General features: G+C 42.8%; 1 protein-coding gene across 3 annotated transcripts in view; it reads right to left on the bottom strand.

Annotated features, from left to right (window-relative positions):
• Positions 1-18,348, bottom strand: part of pikfyve (phosphoinositide kinase, FYVE finger containing) — a 34,986-nt gene that overhangs the window by 12,862 nt on the left and 3,776 nt on the right. For 2 of the 3 annotated variants that reach the window (XM_050048705.1, XM_050048703.1), the window contains exons 3-21: positions 15,068-15,235; positions 11,616-11,725; positions 11,279-11,450; positions 10,555-10,762; positions 9,017-9,043; positions 8,722-8,811; positions 8,474-8,630; positions 7,720-7,877; positions 5,398-5,509; positions 5,094-5,241; positions 4,364-4,528; positions 4,146-4,208; positions 3,922-4,051; positions 2,953-3,133; positions 2,717-2,791; positions 2,475-2,582; positions 2,234-2,374; positions 1,422-1,548; positions 487-1,343 (exon numbers count right to left, since the gene is read on the bottom strand). In XM_050048705.1, coding sequence (XP_049904662.1) covers positions 487-1,343; positions 1,422-1,548; positions 2,234-2,374; positions 2,475-2,582; positions 2,717-2,791; positions 2,953-3,133; positions 3,922-4,051; positions 4,146-4,208; positions 4,364-4,528; positions 5,094-5,241; positions 5,398-5,509; positions 7,720-7,877; positions 8,474-8,630; positions 8,722-8,811; positions 9,017-9,043; positions 10,555-10,762; positions 11,279-11,450; positions 11,616-11,725; positions 15,068-15,235 — 3,197 coding nt within the window. The remainder of the gene's footprint in view (positions 1-486; positions 1,344-1,421; positions 1,549-2,233; positions 2,375-2,474; positions 2,583-2,716; positions 2,792-2,952; positions 3,134-3,921; positions 4,052-4,145; positions 4,209-4,363; positions 4,529-5,093; positions 5,242-5,397; positions 5,510-7,719; positions 7,878-8,473; positions 8,631-8,721; positions 8,812-9,016; positions 9,044-10,554; positions 10,763-11,278; positions 11,451-11,615; positions 11,726-15,067; positions 15,236-18,348) is intronic. The other variant, XM_050048704.1, reaches the window with a different exon arrangement.

The following is an 18,348-nucleotide window of genomic DNA, read 5'->3' as shown; positions in this document are numbered from 1 at the left end:
AATTGTTGAAGTCATTTTAAAAGCTATAAAAGCCAAAATATGCTGTTTTCATCCTCTCAAATATCAAGATTCTCTACTTATTTCTGTTTTATGTCACTGGAAATGGAATATTTCTGAGTTTTGGACCGATGGTCAGACAGAACAAGACATCTGAAGAGTTCCCTTGGATGCTGAGAAACTGGGATGAAATATTTTCTGACTAACTGAGGCGATAATCAAGTACATTATCGTCGGATTATCACGGACACTTAGAACAATCTGAGCCTGTCAGTGACAAAAACAAACACTTTTAGTGGACATATATAGACTGTGTGAACATGTGGCTGCTGGCTGAAGCGCTCTCGCTCAATACTGGACCAGACTTAAAAATTGCTGTTCCCATCAGTCACTCAGACACAATAGCATGAAAACAGTGTCCAGGTTGAAACAAACTGAACTCATCCTTTGAGTAAATGTAAACAGAACAGACAACATGAAGCTCAGTACCTGTTCGGGGAAGTAATCCCTGCTGGGACAGTGCATGCCAGCAGGCATGAGAAGAAATGGTTCTCTAAATGTGATGAAGGGCGAGATGCACAGGATGATGTCCTTGAGCTCTTGCTTGAAGACAGCAGTGATGGACTTGAGACGGTCGTCAGATGAAGCCACCTGTTCGGCCACAAACATCCCCGTGTCATCCTGCAGAGGGTCTCGGAACAGCCTGGGAGTCGTTGTCGTCTCTGAACCGTCCCCTTCATCCTCCTCCTTCACCAGGCTGACCTCTTCCCCCGTCTCCCCCTCAGATGCTCCGACGAGAGTGTCCGAGCTCATCTCCTGGTCGTCCTCCATGAGGAATGGAGGAGAGACAGACAGAGGTGGTGCGAGGGTACTAGAAAATGGCGAGGAGGTAATTGTCTCTCTGTTAACAGCCTCCTCCTCTTGGACAGCGGAGGGTGTGTTGGGGTTCTGCTTTTCTTGGAGAGTGTCTGTTTCTCCGTTTTTGGACTCCTCCTCCTTTCCGCATTCTTCCTCAGGTTGTCCTCCCTGTGCAGAGTCTTCGCTCACTGCAGTCTTCTCCTCTCTGTCTCCATTTGTCTCTTTCCCTCTCATCTCTCCATCCTCCTCCTCTGTGGAGGCGCCCTCCAGCAGGCAGGGGAACGAGGTGCTCTGGGCCAAGCTGGGCGGCATGGCAAACTCGTCCATGAGGAAAGAGATCTCCAGCTGGGAGTGGTAGGCCACACACACCATGAGCATGATGATCTCCTTCACCCGGGCCAGCTCGTACTCTGAAGCTCCACGCAGCTTGATGGAGCATCCGAGATGAGGAGGACAGCCCTCGAAGAACATCAGGGTCTTCGCTTCGTCTGGAAAGACAGGTGAAAACACATCAGGATTTATTCTACAGAGTTTTCTCACACTGAGAGTGGAGGTGTGTTTCTTACTGTTGGCCAGGGTGAAGGGCTGCATGTAGAACTTGTGGCAGGTTCCCAGACGAGGTTTGGTGAGGAGCTGGTCCATGGACATGACCAGGTCTCCCTGGGTCATACGACTCACCCGGTCCAAGACTTGCTACATTTACAAAAAAGAAAGAGTAAAAGCTTTTAACACTGACAACATATTAAGTTATTTGAACTCTTAGTGTTTTTAAAACTTGTTTACTATGCTGTTTAATACGCTCTTAGTGTCCTCCAGCAACACTCAAAGAGACACAGAGCTGCTCCTCTGTTTAATCTGTCTGTTCATTAGTCTACAGTGAGACATTGGTCTGTGAGCTGAATGAAATGGCCGCAGCACATGTGCAGTACAGCGCTGCCCTGCATGTGTGGGAGACAGAGCTGCTTTATCTTGTCAGGTGAGTGTTCGTTTGCTAGTCTGTGTGTGAGGTGGATCATCCCCATTCTTCTTGGCAGTTGTAGTCTAATGTGAGACACTGAGACAGCGCCTGGATGCAGGCGACAGATGGGTTTACAAAATGCAGCGACAACACAGACGTTTTACAAACAAGATGTATATAACGAGGACAAAGTGTCTCTGTCTCCATGCCTCCCTCGGCCTCTCTGTTGATGCTCTGTGCAGAAATAAGATTAGATATCTAAATCATTTTCCAGCTCTAGTTTCATTTGAAAGACCAACAGATTGAAAACTCCTTTAAACTCCGTCTGTAGAAAACGTTATTCAAAGATCTCTAAATGTTAACAAAAATTCAAAACTGTTATGCTTTATGCAAAAACTGACAAACTAATACTATACTGACCGGTTTGACGTTGATGACCAGCGTGATGCCGTGCTCCAGCAGCATGTCCTGAGCGATACGAGACACAGTCTTCTCCACCAGCACCAGGGTTGGACGCACGTCTACGATGCGCTGCACATAGTTCTTCAGAAACTCTCGCTCCTGAGGGACATTAACAAAAATTCTTAGATTCAGATAACTGAAGCAAATGCAGCTGCCATCAGGTAAAAAGGGTTAAATTTAAAGAGAGTGATGCTCTGACCTGCAGCACGATGGGGTCGATGCAGGAGAACTTGGTCTCCTCTCTGTACAGATACTCTATGGAGCACTTCAGCAGCAGGATTTTGGGGTTCTTGATGTAGGGGTTCATCTGTAACATCAGGTTTCCAGTTAGTATCAACACCTCCAACACAATATACTGATGGTTTTAACTACCAATATACTCAGTATTTTTGCTAATTTCAAAAAGTGAAACTAATGTGAAAGGGAAGAACTTGACCCGACCTTCTTGTGGGCGATGTTCTTAGTGCATACGAAGCCGTTCACCATCGTCGAGTCAAACTTTCTGCCTCCAGAAATCTGAAGCACAAATGAGATTCAGTTATATTTCTGAAACCACCTGAAGAACAAAGTGTAATCAGCTAATTTTAGTTTCCTGTGCACAGTTAAATGAATGTGTATAATCTCCAGAGAGTGACACATAACCACAGTTTGACTGATGTCATGATCCTGTGTCTGACCTTCTTGATGTGGACCAGCTGGCGGATGTCCATGTCGTCATCGCAGTTGCGAACGTCAGGCCGCACTGTCTGGACGACCTGACGAACCACGGGGACGATGATGTCCCTCCAGGACAGAGACAGAGACTCGCTGTAGAGCAGCTGCTGCAGCAGCGCCATCATGTGGCTGTGGTTGGCAGAGCTGCAGAGAGGTGGATGGTTAGAGGCCTGGTAAGACCATCCTGACCACGTGAGCTCAACATTCCACCACTAAATTCTAAATCATTTATTAAGCAAAGGTAAGAGAAGACGAATGTTATTTATTCTACAGAGGTGGAAAATTCACTTGTTTGTAGCAAATGTTTGATGGTTCGATAGTTGTTTTTTTTATGTTATGACACTTTAAATTACCTTTGGGTTATGGACTTATCATCAGATAAAACAATGAATTTGGAGAAATCATCTTGTGCAGTGGGAAACTGTAATGAGAACTTTTAAATCTATCTTATCGAGTTCTTTAAACATTTTTTTTTTTACTATAATTACTGTTATTAAAGCTTTTTCAATCTGTTTTATCGGGGCACCTAGTAGCTCAGTGGGAAGAGCAGGTGCCCCATGTACAAAGGCCCTGTTCTGCTGCAGTGGCTGCAGGTTTGATTCCAGCTTGGGCCCTTTGCTGCATGTCGTCCCTTCTCTCTCCCCTCTTCCCACTTCCAACTGTCGTGTCATTTAAGGCAAAAAGCCCCAAAATAATCTTTAAAAAATATATATGTATCGTATTACATTTTTCTAGGGGTCTACACTTATTATCGGCTTGTTAGACATCTTTGAACTGCACTGACCTGTGTGTAAGGTGCTGTACAAATAAAGTTTGATTGACTGAATCAATAGATGAAAGTGAACATGATAAGTTCTCACAGCCCACACGGACCGCTAACATGATATATAATGACACTGGAGACAAACAGAGGTATAACTGTCTCCACTCACAGCAGCCTCTCCATGGCCTTCTTCTCTCCGTTCTCCTCTCGCAGCTGATCTAAAGAGCTGTGGTGCCAACCCAGCGGAGTGAACAGCATCTCTTTGGCCTTCTCCTCCACACGACGGTTGAAAAGAGACTCTGCAGGAAGTCAGGAAGAGGAAGCAGGTTTGCTTAATGAGGGAAGTTCAGTGTGTTGTCTAATGAAATCGATAAGGAAGTGCAGAGCTCTTACCTTTGATGAAGGCATCACTGATGACGATGTTCTGACCTCCATCCTCAGACAAAAGAAACTCAGCTGAAAGACGACAGAGAGCTCGTCAGATACACGACAAGTGTTGTACCTTTAAGTGTTGAGTTGGTTTGTAATGTTGAAGATCAGATCATGTGATTCTTTTAAAAGATAAGATATGTTTGTTTGTGTAATTATATTCTGTGTGTGTTAATGTTTACCTTTCTGCTCAGCGCCAGTGGGCACGTGCGGATACTTGGACTGTTTCTTGATGTGGAAGTTGACGTTGTTTTGCTCCATGTTGAGGTTAATGGAAGCAGCAGAGTCACTGTCAACCACTGACTGGAAGCTGCTGACAGATGTTCTCTTGCTGGGGCTGGCAGAGTCTGGACAGAGAGACACATCAGTCAGCTGCAGCCGGGATTTTAATTCATAGAAACCAACAGAGGCTGACAAAGTATTCAGATGCTTTACTAAAGTAAAAGTACTCATACCGGACATTCTTTGGTGTGAGACACTTAAATAAAAGATCTGAATCTCTATGTTTAAAAATAATCTGATCTCAGAACAAATTTCACAGGTCCATTAGGGTTCAAGTCCATCATTTGGGACCCGTGAAGAGTTCTACTTTGTACGCTTACTGTGTAAAAACCTCACTTTGTAAAGGAACTAAAGCTGTCAGATAAATGTAGTGGAGTAAAAACATAGTATTTCCCTCTGAAATGTGGTGGAGAGGAGGTAAAATGTGGCCTGAAAAAAAAAGAAACTAGACTCAAGTATAAAGTAAAAGTACATCACATTTGTACTTGAGTAAAAGTACTTAGTTACATTCCACCACTGAAAACCAAACACAGCTAACTGAAGGCAGCCTGTGCAAAGAGCACTGATCCAAGCCAACGAGGCTGCAGGTGTGAAACAAAATGTTTTATTAATAACATGTGTGACACATACTCGGCATGTTGTACTCCGTCTCATCTGCGAGCTGCTCAGTGTCGCTGTCATCAAACTTGATGTCCTTGAACCAGGACGGCTCTGAATGTCCCTCCACAGAGTTCACGCTGTCGCTGTCTGGAGACGGTGTTTCTGAGAACTCTGTACTCTGGAGACCAGACAGAAAGACGTCATCACGAGCTACAAGTGACATGTCCTCTGCTGTTATCAGAGGACGCCGCTGAATCAATCAATGTCAACACATGATCTGTTCGAGTATGCTGTGGAGATGTGGGTTGCATTAACTGGTGAAATAAGCGGTTACCTGGAGGGGGCGGTAGAGAGCATACTCGTCCCGAAACAGCTGGTCATGGTGTGTGACACAGTCCAGCCAGCGACCGTCCACTAACGCCTGGCCTATGGCGATAGCCTGGGCCCTGCAGCACAGAAGCATCAGGATGGGAAGGAGGGTGTAACAGGAAGAGACTAGATTAAGAGCAGCTTCAGACTTTGACATGGAGTCACCGTGGCAGCAGGAAGGACTGAGACAGAGAAAACAGTAGCTATCTACACACAGATTCACTTTCAGCTGCAGTTTGATTTGCATGTTTGCACAATGTTCCTGTGCTTAGATCAAATTCATTTGTTAAACCAGCATCAGAGAAAATATATTTACATCTAACAGATCAACAATTTGTCACAGGAATGAACAGAGTCAGAGAGCAGACGTGATAGAAAGGATGAGCCCATATCTGAATCAACTCTCTGCACAGGGAAGTGATCTGACTCACAGGATGTACTAGCCTGGTTCCAGACCACAGACCCCGCCCACTCAACTGAGTAGGCTTGCATCTCTGGTCTGGCATACTTCAATGAATTTGCGATTTATCTCGTCCAAACGATGGACGGACCAATGAATGCCGGGGGTCTAGCGATTAGCCAATCAGCGCCACGCTGATGTCAAGCTGTACGCCGGTGGGTAACTGGTGAGGATAGCAACAATGGCGACCGCTACAGATCCTACAGACCACATTAACGATGCTATCGAGGTATTTCGCCACTACTCGCGTTAATGGAGGACCAAATTAAGGAAGCTGCTAAACTGGATTTAACGGCGATGCAGCTGGGCGTGCACGACGACGGAGACATTTTAAACGGGCAATGCTCGCTTGTTTTCGGCACCCCCGAGGCATGGATACTAATGACGTCAGATTCTGGGTGAGTTGTTGATCTCTACTGATTGGTTAGGGAAAAAATCAAATTCCCTCCCCCTTGTAAATCGCCTTCAATGGAGGCCATGTCAGACTGAAGGTTCTGGGAGCTTCAGTCTGACACTCAGGCTAAGGATGTACTGCTTTCACACCAAATCAGGAGCTGAGGCCATTAGTGGCAGGGTTGTGTGGCGGTGTCAGAGTGTTACTAATGCACTGTTTGTGGAGGAGTGAAGGGTGGAGAGAAATGTCCTCATCACAGCAACTGAGTATTTGTCTTCATTCAGTTTGTTTATGTTGGCTCCTGTTGATTGTCAAAAATATCACACGTTCGAGACAAACAAACCGAGCGCTCTCCTTTGTAGGATAACACACACACACACAAGCTGTTAATACACACTTCATTCCTTTTATTCACTCACATTACTATTACTTGTTCCTGTGGGGTGTCTTCCAGTCTACTTTCTGGTTACGTGATTAGCACATGAAACGTGAAGTCAGACTGCATTACACTACAACTTCTCGCAGCAGCACTGCCTTTAAAAACAAATTTTTTTGGCCATCATCTGAGGCTTCACCACCGCAGCTAAGATGCACTTCCCATATTCAAATGACCATTTTCAGTGCCTGCTTTGGTGTTAAAGCAGCCTAAACCTGCCATTTGCTGCCTATTTCTGAAGGATCTTCTCACCTCCTGCTGTCTTCCAACATTATTTTGTGAGGCCACCATCGCTGCATCCTGAGCTTAGAGCTGCCAAGTCATGTGTGACTGATTTAAAGCAAAGACTGTGAAATAAAGATGGATGACATGACAGCTCCCCAAAAGTGAAGCCAAAACATCTTGATCGCTCCCTGGTGGCTGGCTGCAGTACAGGTCATAAAGCCCTCCCCCTCCATGTTAGCGGATGAGCATGGGCCAAACTACAAACTCCAAGTACACATCAAATTTTTCCCAAAGATTGTTTCTGTCATTTTAGGTAGTTCTTATCCTGCTGATGTTTGTTCAAGTGTTCGATTTTCTTTTAAGGTTTGTTTTAATTAGCTGTTTGATGCTATAAAAAAGGGTTTGGCATCATGATTAACAGCTATGTGCGGTAATCGGTGTGCTCGCCATTACGTGGGACTGGTATTTGGGCAGTAACTCAACACAGCAGAGGTTGCTACTGCGCCGACTCTGGCCTCCAAATAATAGCACGAGCACAAGATGGCAGCAGCCTACCTGTTTTCTGGCTTCAGCTCTGTACAGTGATGGTAAGTAAAGACCCGTCGTCCATCTTTATAAACAGTTTATGGTTTAAAGAAGAATTATGATGTTTTCAGTCAGACCTTTCTCCAGCTCTGGCACAGTGCTAAAACAAAGTGTGGAGATACTGTAGGTGTGGACGTACAGGAAAGCAACTCTCTGCACAGAAAAGAACAGCCCAGTAAGATGTTACCTGGTGGAGATGGTGCCATTCCTCAGCAGCCAGTTGACAAGCTCTTTTCCCACAATGCAGTTGGGGTAGGTCCTCAGCCAGTATCTGTGGTCCTGGAACTCCATCCCTGTGTTGTTGTGGCAGATTTTCTTCCACAGGTCCTTCAGCTGTGACGAGTCCTGCAGGGTGTCAGGAATGTTTAATCATGGGAACGATTAGGTTTGTTCCTCTTTTCAGACTGGATGAACAGATCACAGGATAAATGTGTCAGAGGCAAAACAAGATGGTGAGCTTTGGTTTTAGGATTGTTTCTGTTGTGGACCCAGTACTGCCCCGTCAAGCTTCAACTTTTTCACAGAGTTTGTGTCATTAACGTCTGACATCTACAGTGAAGTGTGCAAAGGGAAAGTTTGCAGATTTTCAACCAGATCTGTGTCATCGCAGTGTGTGCAGATGAACCATGTTTGGCTTACTCCTGTGGCGCCAGCGCCCCGAGCTCCCTACTCGTTTGCAGGTAGAGCTAAAGTCCAGACTTTTGCTGGTTGATGGGGACCTCAGGGCGCTGGAGAAAAATCCTCATAACTTATGTTAAAGTGACTGCTATCGTCATGCGTGCTAACATCCATGCTACTGTTTTGACACGTATGCTTGGACAGTAATCTGGTTGTCATGGTAATGGACTACATTCAGCTGTTAATCTGTGTGACAGAGAACATTAACTGAAAAACAGGAAGTAACACTGGCTGGAGTGAAAAGGAAAGAATCAGGCAATCACCAGTAGGATCTTCCTCTCCTCCTCGCTGTGGTCCAGCTTGGTGCCACTCTTGGTGCCCGACATGGCCCGGCTGGTTGGTGGACTGACCGAGCTGTCGTAGGAGGGCACCATGGAGGATCCAGAGCGGTCCAGTGACATGTTGGTCACACTGGCCGACCTGAGAGGACACAAACAAGGACGGTTCACTCTGCTGGCTTCACGTAACTGCAGCTGGAACACACTGTACTTTACAAAGCAAAGTGAGCGACCTCTTCCTGGCCGGTGATTTGCCAACGTCTTCTTGTAGCGTCGTGAGTCTGGAAGTCAGGCCGCTGTTCTGCTGCTCCTGGTGAATCATACTGACGAACACACACACAGAGAAACTTTGATTTATAATCGTTCTGTGGTTATCTTCACACTTCTCTATGTTAGCACGTCTAATTTATGATCAGTGAATTTGAGCATGCAGAAGACTATTTTTTACACACCTAGAAAGCTTTTACTGACAGACAGCTTGAGCTCAGACAGATGTGAAAAATGAATAAAACAAACAGCAAGACTCACTTCTTTCTCATCCCAATAGGAGTTTTTCTATGCCAGGAGAGAGAGAGGAAACAGATTGTCTTTGAGGCAGAGAAAATGAGCAGGAAAGCACACCGAATCACAACAACAGCAGCAAAAACAAGCACCAAAGAACATTTATTTTAGCCTGTTGTGTGCATGGTTAATGAAATCTTTTTTTTTTTTTTTTTTTAAAGTCCATTAACATTGAGTTAAAAAGTAACTTAAAAGAAGAGGATGAGAGCAGTCCTCGTGCCCAAACAGGCATGCTTTACTAAAGCCTCCTAAATTAGATGTGCCCTCGTTTCTTCTTTGAAGTTATTCATTAATTAATTAGAGACAGTTTTCCACACAGTGTTACTGGCCCTGTCAGATCACATGCTGCAGAGACAGTCTTATGTTTTCTTTACTTCTTATTTGTTGCACTTAATTCCTCTTAGTCAGGGCCGACTGATGCAGATACTGCATGTCTAACATGATGTGATATGATTATGTTTCTTGAGTCTTGACCATGCACAGGGTACAGGACATACAAAGCACACACACACACTAACACACGTTTTTAACAGTAGAAAATCAAGATGGAAAAAGAGCAAGCACAGACTGAAGAGGGAGGAAAATATAAACTAGGGCAGTGTGTTTCCATCGCAAGCAAAATCAGAACATGTCAAAGGAACAAATCTGTACAACAGCAAACAATATGTAAAATACAAAATCAGGATTTTGGTTGTTTGTACACACACAGCATGATGCGTGACACTCACTCCATCAGCAGCCCTCTCTTTGAGCCTGTTTAAACCTGGTATTAAAATGCATCTCAAGTGATCGGCTCACAAGTCAACAGCGATAAATGCAAGTGTAAGTTGCGCCCCCGTGACGTGGGGCTAATGCTTTATAAGTTGCCCATCTTATGATGAGTTGGATGAAGTGTTGCGTGTCTTTTTCTCCTATGGAAGGAGATGTCTTGATTTCTGCTGATAGCAGTATCTCCAGTTGTACCGTCACAACTGTAAACGTGACTAGTGAGCATGCTAGCGAGAAGATGGACATCATAACGGTGCGTTTGGCCCTTTGACCTTCTGACGTGGGCAGTAATGAAACCTAGGATAGTGCTTTTGTTTTGCCCAGTAGCTATCAGTACATATGCCCAATTACTAAACAGTATCTGTGTCAGATTTCTGCAGTTACTGTAAAATATTTTGTTGCGTTGACTCTTAGCAAAATGTTCTGAGTTGAGTTAAGTTCCCTCTAAGCAGTGAAGCAGTGTGTATGCCAAGGGCTTTTATTGTGAAAGGTAAAAATGGTGGGAGTGAAGCTGCCGTTGACGATGTGGAAGTTTAGTGTCTTGCTATCCCAGGAGCAGATATGGCGGACGATGGAGCAACCAAGTAACTGTGGAAAATGATAAGACCACTTGTAAATGCTAGAGGGCGGGGTCTAATTCCACTTTACCTCGATTATTTTAGGGTACATACGTACGTTGTTCAAATCTGACTTTACAAGGCTGCTGTGTGTGTTTGTGTGTGTCTGTGTGTGTTCACCTCTGCCAGGTCAGGTCTTCCTCCAGGAAGATGTTCCTGCTGGCCTTACGCCCACCCACAGGAGTCCGAGGCTCGCTGGGCTCCAACACACACACGGAGCAGGGAGAGTCCGACAAGGCACTCAGGTCCTCTCCAATGGAGCCCGACTCAGCGGAGTGAGCGTAGCTTAGTGCTATCTTACGGCAGTACGTACAGGCCCGCAGGTCTCCTGGGATCAGGGAGGGGAAATCCAAGAGACGATGAAGGACAGGAGGAGTGTTTTTAGTGTTTTTCACTGCACAATGTAACAAATCTGACCAGGTGATGAAAAGTTCACAGCTACAGTAAAGTCTTCAATAGATGTCTGAGCCTTTAATAACCTCGACTGCAGAGGGTACAAGCTTTATTCAAGTAGGCCAACAGGACTTCCTGTGAGGCCATGCTCAGGATGGACACATAAGTACATACTCTGCCTCAATCGGTCATAAAAACAAACCTCCTACTTGAAAGCGACCAGCAGCTCTGTGGCTTGGCCACCAACATCTCCCCACCTTGTGACAGCCACAGTTTTTACCCTTAAAGACTAAAACTTGGCACAGAGGTCGCAGCTACTGTGATTTCACGCTTGTTGAATTAAATAAAGGAACTGCGCATTATTCTTAGTCGACAAATTATGTAACAGGCAACAGGAATTAACCTTGTTTTGTTTCCCCAGCCATTAAGTAATCGTGAGTATGTCACTTACCCGTGTAGCCCATGAACTTTCCAGGGATTTCCTGGTTGCAGCAGCGACTGCAGAAGATCTGGCCACACAGTCTGCAGTGATGGCGGCGGCGGAACGTTGTGAACTTCTCATTGCAGTCGTAACACTCTTTACACTGGCTATCTGGCATCCAGTACTGCTTCAGATCGCTGTCCTGAAAGGGGAAAAAGAAACCAGAGCAGAACGCTTTTATCCACAAAGAGGAACTGTGTGGGTTCAGCTCACTAAAGGCTTCCAACGTGCTGTGGCTAAAAATATTTCTGTTTAAAATGTTCTCAGCAGAGAAAGTGTTTGTAAAGGTGGAGATGGGTGTGAATACCTGGCTCTTCCCCTCCATTATTTCCTTCAGCCTCTTCAGTGCAGTGCGAAGTTGCACAGCTGTGCGGGGGTCATGATTACTGAGAGGGGTGTCTGATTTCCTGCTGCCGTCTGAAGGCACGCATGTAGACAGAAACACACACACAGAACACACATAAACACAAGAACTGAAAACAGTTAACATGTTCTTTCAATCCAGCCTGCTGCTGCTGCTGCATTGTCAAATATGCCTTTTTTAAATATACTGAATGTAAAGTGATAATAATTCAATTCCTTTATATCAGAATGTATTTAATGACAGCTACGTGACAAACATTTGACAATGCACTTCAACACCTTATAAATAACTTCCTTATATGTTGCAAATGTGTAAAATAACACATGATGCGATCAATAAAAAGAACTGAGAAACAAAAACATGTTGAATATAAATGTTAGCTTTAAGTCATTCACGATGACAAACATCATTCCAGTTATTATTAGTACCTGAGTGGAAAACATTAGAGCAAACAAACCAAAGCGCCTCGTAGAAAAATGCAAATATCAAAACACACGCAGACACTCGCATGCACTCAGACACACAAATCAGTTTGTGTCAGGTTGCTCGTTCAGACCGAGTTGTTAAAGTCAAGCTAAAAGCATCTTTAGTGAAACCACACAGAAAACCCTCACCTGGCCAATCCACTGGAATCAGAAAAGACATGAGAGCGGATGTTACAGCCTGATCATTCACTCATTCAACAAGTATCTTTAAAACCCCAAACATCATATTCTGTTTGTTTCTGAGTCCCACAAGTGTCTGCTTCTTTCTTCTGTAAATTATATAAGAAGTAAAATATGAAATGCAAACAGAATTTTTCTCTTCATGTGAATAAATACCAACATTTAAGTTTATCTGACGTCTAACGCTTTTCATTAGGGCTGCACAAGTTATTGAAATATTACATCACAATATGGCCAATTGCAACATCCAAATCACAGGACCTGCAATTGTTTTGATAGAGGTAAAATGTGTCACCACATAACATTATAGACGAAGCACCAGCCCACAAATCACATTCCAGACATGAACATGATGTGCAAAAATTACCACCAGCATCTGTCAAAATATTCGAAAAATGTTTTTTTTTCGCATATTATGCAGCGCTACTTTTCATACAGTTACATGCAACGATAAAGCAATTAATCACTGAACCTGTAAGTTGTCAACTGTTAGATTAATCGCCAACTAACTGGATAATCAATTAATTTGTTTGAGTAGTTTTGAAAGAAACAAAATAGTCAAAGTTCTTTGAATTTAGCTTTTTAATTGTGAATATGTTCTGATTTATTTCCTCCTCTCTGACAGTAAACTGAATACCTTTGGGTTGTGGACAAAAAAAAAAAGCCATTTGAGGACGTTCTCTCGGGCTCTGGGAAACACTGGTCGAAATTTTTCAACATTTTCTGACATTTTATAAACCAAACATTTATCCATTATTGGAGAAAATAAGTTTTCTTGACAATGAAAAAAATGTTAGATGTAGCCCTATTTTAGATTTTAAAACACTTGTTTCTCTACTGTTTCTCTTCTTACATTGACTATGTTGTATTACTGATTGTATAGTCTCGCTCACCAGACTTTTCTCAAGAAAAGAAAGGTCTGGTTGGGCCGACTCTCACTTTAAGATTGGAGAAAAAAAAACACCCCGGCTGCTTGTACTTCTTTCAACCAATCACAATCGTTCTGGGCGGTGCCACAGCAACGGTGCGCTTGCAAAAATATTGCCGGGGGGAAACAGGTTTTGGTGTAACACGCCCACAAAAATATCGCCTACAGGACGCGAACCATGGCAGAAAAATGGCTACATCCCCGCAAGATCAAACACCGCAAAAGTTAGTAAAGGACGTGTTGAAAACGGTTGAAAACTGCTACACAACCAGAGGTGGTAGGGCGGGACTTCAGCGGGTGGCTCGTTCCGCCCAATGAGAGGCTGATCTATGCAGCAAACTTCCGCCCACTCAGACTACTGATTGTATTACTCCAAGATCAGTGCTCCTATACTTCCTGATTTAATTCTAAAAGCCAAAGCCAGGGACAGTGGTCCTGTATGAACCTGTATGCATCTACTTTGTATTGTACATATGAAGCAGTGTTTTATGCATTTGTCCTTGTCAAATAAACAAGTAAATAAATACAGGAATAATTCAACAGAGTATTTTGATGCGCAATATGATTTTTAGAGTCTCATCCCTGCTGAAAACACCATAGTTATGCCAATCTATATATGAAAATAAATCTTAGCAGTGACAAATAAAAACACAGGAGGACATGGATTCATATTTTTTAATGTTGATTTAAATGTTTAAGTCATTTGCAAACTTCCTGAGATTTCAGAACTTTCTGAACATAGTATAGTATAGCAGAAAAAAATACTTTTAGGTCTAACATATAAAATGTATGTATTTCTGCAGTTTTTGTAACTGATCCGGTCCTTTACTTTACTTTGTCAGCACCTGACCGGACCAGAGAGGTTATAAGACGTTGTCTCTCTGTAGACAGGCTTTATGTTGTTTAGACTAGATGATTTAAAAGAGGCGCACACCTCCATTTGTGACCCTGTTCCGACTGTATAATTAAAGTTGGAGAGATTGTTTCTTTAAGCAAACTTCTAATGAAACTAATGAAAGTGTCTTTTTACCAAATACCTGACCTGGATGTCAAAAATATATATTCAACAAAAAGATACTGAATGCTGAACTTTAGAATAAAGTGCATGAATAAAACACATCTGTCCCATCGTGCAGCTTTAAATCTGGAATATGTATAATCCAATTTAAAAAAGTTAAATATGAAACAAACTAATTATTTTTCAGAGAGCAAGTTAGGGAGCTGTAGTTTAATAACAGACATGGTCCACGGTGTTATCAGTGAACTCTGATTAGTGCACTCGCCACAGCACAGAGGCTTTCAATCAACTCACAGAGGAGTTTCACATTCCAGATAATGTAATCAACAAATGTGACGCAAAAGAGAGTAAACAACCTGATTTCATAATGATGTCAGAGACATTCTTAATATCAGATGGAATTGAATAATTGTCCTCGGATTGATCATCCGATATGATCTGCCAGCAGAAGGACAATAGCAAATACTGACTGACTTTTAAACTAAAACTAAGATGTCAATAATTCAATCCAGATATAAAGAGATACATATAAGTTTACTTTAAGAGCTTTAAACATTTAGATGGATTAATTAATCACTGATTCTGGAGAATTCTGGAGAACACCTCACCCCAACAGCTGGAAAAGTTGTTGAAGCATGAAAAACAGCACCAGAGATGCTGTATAATGAGAGTTTCTTCAACCTGTTTCTTACTGAAGACAACTTTTCTGTCTGATCAAACACACTCAAGCTTCAAATAGCAACATCTGTGTGTGTGTGTGTGTGTGTGTGTGTGTGTCTCTTACCAGAGGCAGTGGAGGTGCGTCTGAGGTGGTCTGGGTGCTGTTTCCGGTGCGTCCTGGAACCGTACTGAGAGTGGGTCGGACTGGAGGACCAGCTCCTCCTCTCCGACTGAGGAGAAGGGGACGGCACATCTGGCTTCTCTGGAACTGTCGAGGGAGGACGTCCCTCCTCTAAACACATACATACCATACACACAAACACACACACACATTAGTGAGATAAAGTAAAGAAGAAAATGTGGTTAAGATATAAAAAAGCCTCAACAAATTAAAGCTAATGTGATATGTCGTTCCCTCTGCTTCCCTGCTCGACTCAGATTTGACCTCGCTTCAGTTAAGTTGCTCACTGCTTGGTCAGTTTTCTTTAGAGAGTACTCTGTAAACGTCATTGTCGAGCTCACAGCAACACCCAGTTGCATTCTGGGTCCTGCATGCTTCAAACTCATGGTGTGACTGGCACTGAGGCAAAATTGGCATGGGATGTGGTGAGACATAAGGCGACTCCAACTTAAAAATAAAACCAGCTCTGCGCTCCATCCAATATGTTTGCGCTTGTGTTCCCAGCTCGCTTCGCTCACACACCTTGCACCAGAACAGGTATTTCTTTCACCTTCTAAGTCTGCATGAGTGTCATGTCTTGGTCCTGGAGACACCGAGTGTAGCAGAAACTGCCATGAAAGCAGTTTGGAGTATTTTGCCAGGGCTTTATATTTCTGTCTGTCTGTGCATAGATTTTGTCAGGCTGATAGCGTCACAACTGTGCAAGATGCAGTCGCAAAACTCTGGAGATGTGAAGATGAGATCAAATAAAGGCTGAGTTCAAAGATGGTGGTTGTCCGAGTAGGAGATTAGTAAGGGGCCGGTGAGGAGCAGTAAACACATGCTGATACAACGGTTTTTGTTGTGTCTTTGTGATGGCTTTATTGAGCAGTGCACTTTTATTGAATTCTAAGAACACGTGTGAGTCTGTTCTTATCGTATATCTCTTCAACACTGTGCTTTTTTCTTGAGGTCTTTGGAGAATAAAGAATACAAATGTTTGCTTGTAATGGCTTCTCAAATCTTTCTGCTTCATGATATAATTATTATTTTTATCATTACTGCTAATTAACTGGGCATTTTGACAAAAAAGCATTTAGTATGTGATGGAAGTTCATTTACTCATCTTTTTTAAAAACATTTTTGATGCTAAAAACAATAAGAAAGATCAACTGAGGACAAAAACAGTTCAGTGTTAGCTGCAGTCCAAATCATTCAATCAAAGAGTTTAAATTAAGTTATACCGCACAGTAAAATGTGACATGATATCCTTTATGGACACATTTTCTATCTGCTCTAATGTAACTAGAAAAAGTGCAGCACTGCTCCTTTAATCTCATCTGTAAGATGTCAGCGTGAGGCCCGAGCTGCCACAGAGAGGGAGGAGTGTCGGTCAGAGAGCTTCAGAGGTGGGACCATGATCACACCAGTCATGTGCTCACTGCTTCCTGGACGACTATTTCAATCACATGACCTCACGAGACTCTCCTTAATTACCCCGACTTCTGTAAAGTGCAGCGAAACCCAGCTCAGGAGAGGTTTTAACACACTGTAATGTTTGATGTGTTTTACACCACATCTGAACTTTGGAACAGTTTATAAATCAGTGAGCCGTCTCATAACAAGATGGAACAAATACAACACTGACCTTTGATTTAATAACATGATTCAGTTTGAAAAACTCTGTCTATGGTCATTTTTCACCAACTTTTAAGGAACAGAAATTAAAGTCAAAAACATATTTTTTGTTTTATGATATATTGCCTCCTGTCTGGTCCTATTTTCCCCCTAAATGAAGTCATGACAACAAACCTCAATCTTCACTGCTGGTTTGTGTAAAACTTTGACTTTGCATTTAAGAAACGTTGCATTGGTGTTATATGAAGTTCATTCATGATTCCTGGGTGCCACCTGTTTGTGTAGTAAAATACAGTTACAGTATGTTTAAGCAAAATGCCCTTCCCTATGCAAAGAGTCAGTCAATAGTGAGCTTCTGAAGGCTTTATGTGAATAAAGGAGAGGTTTGACAGTGACAGAGTTACTGGTGGCTGTAATCATTCCTCCTGTCCACACTGACTGAGAAGAGATCCTTTCAAAAACTTGTTTTAATGCGAGTGTGGAACGAAATATGCAGTCTTTGTTCTGCACAAAAGCTAAAGCTCATGTAGAGACAACTCTGGTTTAACTCTCAGAGTCATTACTTTGTCCAGTCTTACGACACAGACGTGATACACGTTTTTAGTTTCAATATTACTTACAGTTCCTGAGAATACCAGGATATTTTCCAGTAAACACCCATAAAGATACTTAGAAATAATGGAAAAAAGATGTTCGTTACAACACGAAAAATCTGCCTGAGAATCACATGTTTTTAGGTTTTCTGATCATCAGAGTTATCCAGTGATATTTCTCTGTACATCCATGGGTACATTACAGAAAGGAATGTACCCATGGAGTGTAGCGAGTGTAGCTTCAAAACTCAGAGCATCAGAGGTTATGCTGCAACTAGAAGTAAGCCAAAGAATAATAACAGACAAAATCCATTGATGTTACTTTTTTCATGTTGTACATGAGGCTCAGAACGTCCCATTAACATGGTTCTTATATTTCTGGAACACTGTCAGTCTCCTCTGTTCATTCATTTACAGATACGTGGGGAGACCAAGTGTTGGGGTTGCAGTTATCTCAATGTTGACACAGTATCAGAATTTGAAGACCCCTGAACTGTATCATCTATACGTCACAAAAGTGGGGCAAGTAGGAGCTGCAGTGCAACAAAACATTGGTAATAATACAGCCATAAGCGGCTGTTCTGGGGTTCAAAGGTCCAGCATGGACCTTTTAAAACTTGAAAGCTGGGTAGGATCAAGACCTTTAAAAGTTTAGGACGCCTGCATTAAAGATTACCAACAGGTTTTATGATGATTGGACAGATGCTCATTCATTAACGTCCAAATCTCTACCGGGCTGCGCAACTGCAGAAACATTTTGGAAACACGCTTTAATGGCTTGGTTAAAAAAGTCCACAGAGTTTGATTATGTTTGTATATAAAAACATCAGAGAAGTCGAAAATGTGTTTTTCAAAAAATTCAAAATGGCAGAAAATCTAGTAAAGCAGACCTGAATGGTTCTTGAGGCTTTTTGTAGCGAATATTGAGCAGGACATGTGTGTAAAATTTCAAGTCAGTTCAACATACGCCTTTCAAAGAAGAAAAAAATTCGACCTTAATTAAAATGCCCCCAT

The sequence above is a fragment of the Epinephelus moara genome, chromosome 7, assembly GCF_006386435.1.
Source record: "Epinephelus moara isolate mb chromosome 7, YSFRI_EMoa_1.0, whole genome shotgun sequence".
Lineage (NCBI taxonomy): Eukaryota > Metazoa > Chordata > Actinopteri > Perciformes > Serranidae > Epinephelus > Epinephelus moara.
This window is presented reverse-complemented; position numbering and strand designations above follow the sequence as displayed.